Genomic DNA, 7,155 nt, shown 5'->3' with positions numbered 1-7,155 from the left:
GAAAAAGGTTGCAAGTCGCGGGCGTGGGGAGGGGGCGGCGGCACTGTGTTCCTGTTTCCTGTTCACCTGTGGACGAGACGGGGTTGTACTCTACCGTGTGGGGTGGTTGGTCAGGGTCGCGGGGAGCTGGAGGGTGTAGGTATGCGCTAACCAGCACCCCCACACACCCACACACACCTACACACACACACACACACACACACACACACACACACACACACACACACACACGCAAGGCTCCTCCTCCCGCTCCCTCGACCGACCCTCTCGCGATGAATGAGTGAAGGGTGTCGCTACTGATGCTCCGCCGCGGTGATAATAAGAGAGACGATGCGTCTTGTGTACAAACTCACACTACCTAAAAAAACAGTGAATTCGTGACGTACAAATTCCTAGGTATTCCTCATATTTTTCCTGTCTTTCTTACACGTTTCTACAAAGCAATTTTCTCGTCATTACACTACAGAGTTTATTTATGTACAGATACAGCTTTTTTACATAGATGTCCTTATAATCTATTCTGCCGCACTCTCTCAGGTCTACACAGTCATAAATACTTTCCAGAAACAGACGCACGTACACACAAACCTCTCCTAAGCTCCGGCTCTAACCTCTCAGTCCTCCTCGGTCCGCTCTCCTCTCTCTCTCTCAAGAAAGGAAACTCTGTACATCTCTCTCTCCGCCTCTCTCTCTCTCTCTCTCTCTCTCTCTCTCTCTCTCTCTCTCTCTCTCTCTCTCTCTCTTCAAACGAGTCTTACAAAAGGTGCATTTAAAGACTGAGGCAAGAGGGCCTAGACGCTCTCCAGAGACTCACAAAAATATTTCAAGGCTGCGGTGAGGGTCTGGGAGGAGCCGCTACGCTCAAGTCACGCCGGAAAAATGAGGAAGAGGAAAAACACTATGAAGGCCGAGGAAGGGGCGCAGGGGGAGGGGGCGAGAGGGCCAGGGATCCCCAAACAGAGGGCGACTAGCGGCCCTCACCCCTGGCTGGCCGTCACCGCCTCCCCACGCGCTGCCTCGACTTCCAAGTACAAGACTTTATCGCTACACTCCTTCAGGACAGACCAGGACTAAGACCCTAACCGACGCCACGCAGCCCCCTGACCCACCTTGGCAGCCCCTCTACGACACTATATGTACAGCAGCTGTGTGACTAACTACGGCTAGGCGATGCTCCTCCTCCATAGAACTCTACCGCTCATTCTCCCTCCTTCCTTCCTGCTGTCCCTCTACTCTCCGCTACTTCTCCCTCCTCCTCCTCTCACGCCCTCGCTAAAAGCCCTCGAGTCGGCGCCGAGAACGAATATTCACTCAAAGGACGCGAGTAAATATTTGGGTCCCTCTACTTATTTCTCTAACAAATATTTGTCTCATTTTTTTTTCTTTCATATATATATGTACAAACTTTGAAATGAGATCGTCTTCTCTATAAAGTTACGATGCCGGCGAAAAAAATGGGTTTTTCTCTCTCTCTCTCTCTCTCTCTCGCTTCTTTACACACACAATGCTGTCCTTCCGGCGTCCTTGGCAATCTCATCTCGTCTTGTCTCCTCTCCTTCGCCGCAGCAACTGTTTCACTCTCGTCGTCTTTTCATTCGGGAGCCGCCACCGCCGCCGCCGCCGCCGCCGACTTCAGGATGAATAATTCATGAAGAAAATTTACACGAATCACCGAAGCCGAGAATTTTCATCCGTGTTTCCATCAGCGGTCACGAGCGAGTGTTCATTATAAGTTTCCTGAGAGGTCAATATTTTCTCTCATCAGTTTTCATGAGTTCTCGATTCCTCTTTCTTTCTTTCTACATTTCGTCATTTTCTGCACTCGTGGCCGCTCTCTCGTTCCTCCGCACTCCGTTTTCGGTACATCAGAGAGAAAGAAAACGGGAGTACACAGAAGAAAACGTTCCTGCTGGATTCCTTTGGCGGGGATACTATCACCTTTACTTTCTTCCTTCACTCCGCCACCGCCGCCACCGCCAACACTACGACAACCACAACAACAATGACAATAACCCGTCACGTGACCTGCAGACCGGCGGGCGGGGTAAGAGCGGCCGTCCGTCAGCCTCTTCCGGGGAATTCAATCTCGGTTCTGGTTAAACTTCACAAGTCTGGGAGGCAAAATTCAATCAAAACCTTCACCCACCCGACATAAAAGTCCGCCTCCCTCATCTTCGTCCCTCTCTCCTTCCGCCTCCCCCTCCTCCTTCTCCTCCTCCTTCTCCTCCTCCTTCTCTCCTCCTCCTCCTCTTCTTCTTGCCTCTGTTGTCCCTTTGCAGACGGGACCAGTCGGGGCGGGAAGCGCTGAAAGAATGGCAACGGAAAAGTGTTTGCATTTTTTTTTTCTCTCTCATCTTTTTTTTTCCCATTCACCACGTATATTCTCTCTGTTGATTAGCGCTGGTGTGTCTCTCCGTTTCGTCGCAGTCCGCAGTGTTTCGCCTCTCTCGGATTCACCATGACGATAAATAAGGCTTCAGGGTTTGGTTGGTTTTCTGGTTTCCTTTCTTTTTTTCACCTCGCGAAGACTCGAGTTTCTGTGTATTCCTGCTTTGTTTGGCACAAGAATGTTGCCCTCCTGAGCTCTCTCACTCCACCGACACAAAAGGCTCCATTTCCTCCTTTCCTTTCCTTCCCTTCCATTTCCAGCGTCTCCCAGCCATTGTCTTCGCGCCTGGAACACCCGACACACTCTTCTTCACTCTGCCGTCGACTCCCGCGTGTTCCCGAGGTGGTGGGGCCTTGCAGATGTTTCGCCTTTCCTTCCCTCCACCACCACGGCCGCACACGCCCACACTCCACCGCTGCAGACGACAAAGAGCGCAAAACTTTTCTATATCCTCCATTTGACGTCTGGTCTGGGAGCGTGCTGGTGGCGACAAGACTTCTCGAGAAAATGGATGGAAAAAAAACTAACTTATTTGCCTTCCATCAGGGTAATCGCGAGCCCTCCGAGATCGAAAACACGGTACCCAATCTGACACTGCACTCAAACTTTTCAGAGGAACGCCATGATTTTTCATCGGATGGAAAAAAACCTGCAGTCCAAACTTTCAAGCCCTTCGGATAAAGTTTCCTTCACGCTCCGACCTCGCTGCCGCTGCTGTGTAGGCGAGGCGGGGCGGGGCGAGGCAGACACACGCGGCGCCCTCCCTGACACGTCCGAGGGAGACAGAGATAAAAATAGATCGAGAGAGAGAGAGAGAGAGAGAGAGAGAGAGAGAGAGAGAGAGAGAGAGAGAGAGAGAGAGAGAGAGAGAGAGAGAGAGAGAGAGAGAGAGAGAGAGAGAGAGAAAGAGAGAAAGAGAGAGGTAGACAGAGTGTATTCCATCTCCAGCGCACTCCGTTTTCTCTTTCCACGTCTGTTTAAGGAGCACACAAGCAAGCACTATCATAACACTTTTCATCTCAGGACACTTTTTCACGGTCCTCATCACACGCTCACGGCGCCACAGAGAAGGTTAGTTTCAAGTCCACTCAAACATGATCCAAACCTCAACCTTTACCGAACTCTCTATAAGTGCGTTCAACCTCCTGTGTGTTTCATTCTACGCACATAAGGTCACACGAGGAAGCTAAGCAGCTCCGTTCGCAGTTCCGTATTTCGACCTCACTCGCCGCCATCTTCTTGGATCTCAACAAACCATTTCAGACACGCGACAAAGCCTCACAAATCCCTCTTAGGAGTCCGCGCCTTGCCCCTCGAAGCCACACAGCTGTTTTTCCTCGCTCTAAGAGTTAGAGTTACTGGCGTTGATCTGTTGGTTATAGTCGGCCATCAGCTGCTCGAAGTTGTAGAGGTAGCCACAATGTTGTTCCAATCTACAGGGAGGGAGGGAGGGAAGGAGAGGGACGAAGAGAGCGAGAGGGAGGGAAGGAGGGAACAGGAGGGAGAGGGATGACGCAGGAGAGAACCAGAGGAAACACAGGAGAGAAAAATGAGGGAGAACGGGAAAGAGAAAGAAAATGAAAAATGGAAGATTGTGTTGACAGAGGGAGAGCCGGGGGAAGGAGGAGGACGAGGAGGAGGAGGAGGAAGAGGAAGCGGAAGGAGGAGGAAACGGAAGGTGAGGAAGGGAGAAAAACGAGAGAATCTGGTTAGTAATCGGATTAGTAAAGGAAACTAGTTGTTACACTTTTACAGATAACTTACAGTAAATGTTAAAACCTACGCCTTTAAACTGGAAACCCTCAAAATACTTCTACCTCCCAAAAAAACACGTGCATATCCCTCCTACCATTGGTGTTAGTATAGTTAGTAAGTTGTTAATAATACCATTAAGAAAAATTGGATCTAGGAATAAATAAAAAAGACTTGGAGGTTTTAAATGGGAGAAGCAGGCGTGAATATCCCAAATACACCAAGTTCTGCAAGTCTTTTCGGGGGAAGGAGGTCGAATAGGAGGGGGGAGGGCAGAGGAGGGGGTTAAGAAGCCTGCCCTCACGATCTCCCCCCAAAACAAGTAAACCTAAGAAAACAAAAACAAAACAACGCTTCTGCCCTCCAAAACACACACACACACACACACACACACACACACACACACACACACACACACACACACACACACACACACACACACACACACACACACACACACACACACACATTCAGGTGGACCCGAGAAGAGGAAGGAAAATAGGAACATGGTTTAAGTGAGTAAGAAAGAGAAATATAAATGTTGAGACAAGACAATGCAGGTATTCACAACCCCCGAGAGAGAGAGAGAGAGAGAGAGAGAGAGAGAGAGAGAGAGAGAGAGAGAGAGAGAGAGAGAGAGAGAGAGAGAGAGAGAGAGAGAGAGAGAGAGAGAGAGAGAGAGAGAGAGAGAGAGAGAGAGAGAGAGAGAGAGAGAGAGAGAGAGAGAGAGAGAGAGAGAGAGAGAGAGAGAGAGAGAGAGAGAGAGAGAGAGAGAGAGAGAGAGAGAGAGAGAGAGAGAGAGAGAGAGAGAGAGAGAGAGAGAGAGAGAGAGAGAGAGAGAGAGAGAGAGAGAGAGAGAAAGCGTAACATCGCCCATTGGACTTCTGAATGCAGGCACAAAATAAGCATAGGATATTTTTTCTGGCTTCATGAACACGGCTTTTCACATCTTCGACAAGGAAACAAGAGGAACAAGAGGAGCAAGAGGAACAAGAGGAACAAGAGGAGCATAGGAACAAGAGGAACAAGAGAACAAGAGGCCGACAAGAGGGAGAGGTTGTTGGGTGGGAGGGGGAGGAAGATACATAGGTCGAGAGGAGAGTAGCGGGGAGGAGAGGAGAGGAGAGGAGAGGGGAAAGGAAAGGAGAGAAGAGGAGAGGAGAGTACGGAGAGGGAAGAGGAAGAGGAAGAAGGGGTGAGGGAGGCCAGTCAGTGCAAGCAACTAGAGTTTACACAAGAGCGAACACACACACACACACACACACACACACACACACACACACACACACACACACACACACACACACACACACACACACACACGCACGGTTTCCCTTCAAGGTCAGGGGATTCGTCGTATTCAAAGTTAGACTCACAAATTGCTTCCATTGACACGTCAGACGCAAACAACATCTACAGAATGATGTTAATTTAAGTTTCTAATTACTCTTACCTTTTAATCATCACTCGACGGCTACTTTATCCCATACGAATAGCACCCATCTCTCTCTCCCTCTCTCTCTCTCTCGACCACCACCACTTCCTCCTCCTTAATATTCGCTAAGGCAGAGATGTAACGTCTTGGGGCCCTTTGATGTCTGACTTAGGTTTAACACACACCGCCTAGCCTGGACCATGAGGGATCTGTGTTGGCGGTACATCCATGCAAGTCTACGTAAATCTATATGCAAATTTCACTTACTGCAGTTCAAGAAGGCGCCGTCTGCGTGCCCTCCTGTGTGAGTACTGCCGCACCGCCATCACCACCGTCACGTTGATGATCAGGAAGCCGACCACGCCGCACACCGCGCCTGTTGAGGGGAGGATACCAGGTTAATTACAGGTAGGTGGAGGGAAGTGGAGCGTTATTTTCAGGTAAGTGGAGGGAAGGGAGGGAAATGAAGTAGTTGTCCGTAGGTATCACTAGAGAAAAATCTATATAACACAAGCTTGATCATTAGAGAAAACAAATAAAAGAAATATGATGTGAATGAAACCGTCTGGAGAAAGTTTGGCGAATCTGAGCAATGCTTGAAGACTTGACTTGAGGAAATGATGAAGCCGGAAGTAATTAAGGAGATTCAAGGAGATTTCACGCACACACACACACACACACACACACACACACACACACACACACACACACACACACACACACACACACACACACACACACACACACACGTTAAATCACAAGCTAAAGCCGAAATTTGCTGCATTGACTGGATGGAAGGGCGGAGGAAAAGAGGAATTTGGAGGCAACTTATTGTGAAGCTTATAAATTCCGTCTCTTGAGAAGGTAATTTAAAGGCAAAGGTGCTTGTGGCTGTGGTGGTGGTGATGGTGATGGTGATAATGGTGGTGGTGATGGTGGTGATGGTGAAGGACAGGTGTGAGAGGTGGGAAGACGAGAGGTGGTGTAAGCAGACATTTAGGACAGGTAAGATGAAATGAGGTGAGGTGAGGTGAGGTGAGGTGAGGCGAGATGTGGTGAGGTGAGGTGAGGTGACCCGAATCTTAGAGGACAAGGGGACGAGTCTTCAAGGTCACCCGCACCTCACAGTTCACGAAGGAGAGGGAAGGAAGGAATAGGAGCCATGATGGGGTGAGCGAGGGCAGAGGAGGAGGAGGAGGAGTAGGAGGAGGAGGAAGAAGAGACGTGAAATTACACTCCATCTTAGAGGCTGCATCTGGACTGCTCTTCTCTCTCTCTCTTTCTTGCGCTCAGTTTCGAGGAGAATGAAGGACAAACATCGACTGTCGCCCCTCGTGCCAAAAATAGCCCGTCCTGTGTGTGTGTGTGTGTGTGTGTGTGTGTGTGTGTGTGTGTGTGTGTGTGTGTTTTCTCGAATTTTCTAGCTCTTACATCAGCTGGGAGAAACAAGGAAAACAAACGTCCCCCTGGCGGCCAAACAAGTAAACACACCGTCAAGCCGTGCAATGAACCCGCCGATGACCAGAGTAACAGCACAAGAGCCTCGCAAACTTAGACCCTCCACCTCCTTCCGAATTCC

General features: G+C 49.6%; 1 protein-coding gene across 1 annotated transcript in view; it reads right to left on the bottom strand.

Annotated features, from left to right (window-relative positions):
* Nucleotides 1–691: 691 nt before the first annotated feature.
* Nucleotides 692–7,155, bottom strand: part of LOC127004006 (uncharacterized) — a 60,830-nt gene continuing 54,366 nt past the window's right edge. Inside the window, exons 3-4 of the mRNA XM_050871158.1 lie at nt 5,844–5,952; nt 692–3,822 (exon numbers count right to left, since the gene is read on the bottom strand). Coding sequence (XP_050727115.1) covers nt 3,732–3,822; nt 5,844–5,952 — 200 coding nt within the window. The 3' untranslated portion in view covers nt 692–3,731. The remainder of the gene's footprint in view (nt 3,823–5,843; nt 5,953–7,155) is intronic.

The sequence above is a fragment of the Eriocheir sinensis genome, chromosome 27, assembly GCF_024679095.1.
Source record: "Eriocheir sinensis breed Jianghai 21 chromosome 27, ASM2467909v1, whole genome shotgun sequence".
NCBI lineage: Eukaryota > Metazoa > Arthropoda > Malacostraca > Decapoda > Varunidae > Eriocheir > Eriocheir sinensis.
This window is presented reverse-complemented; position numbering and strand designations above follow the sequence as displayed.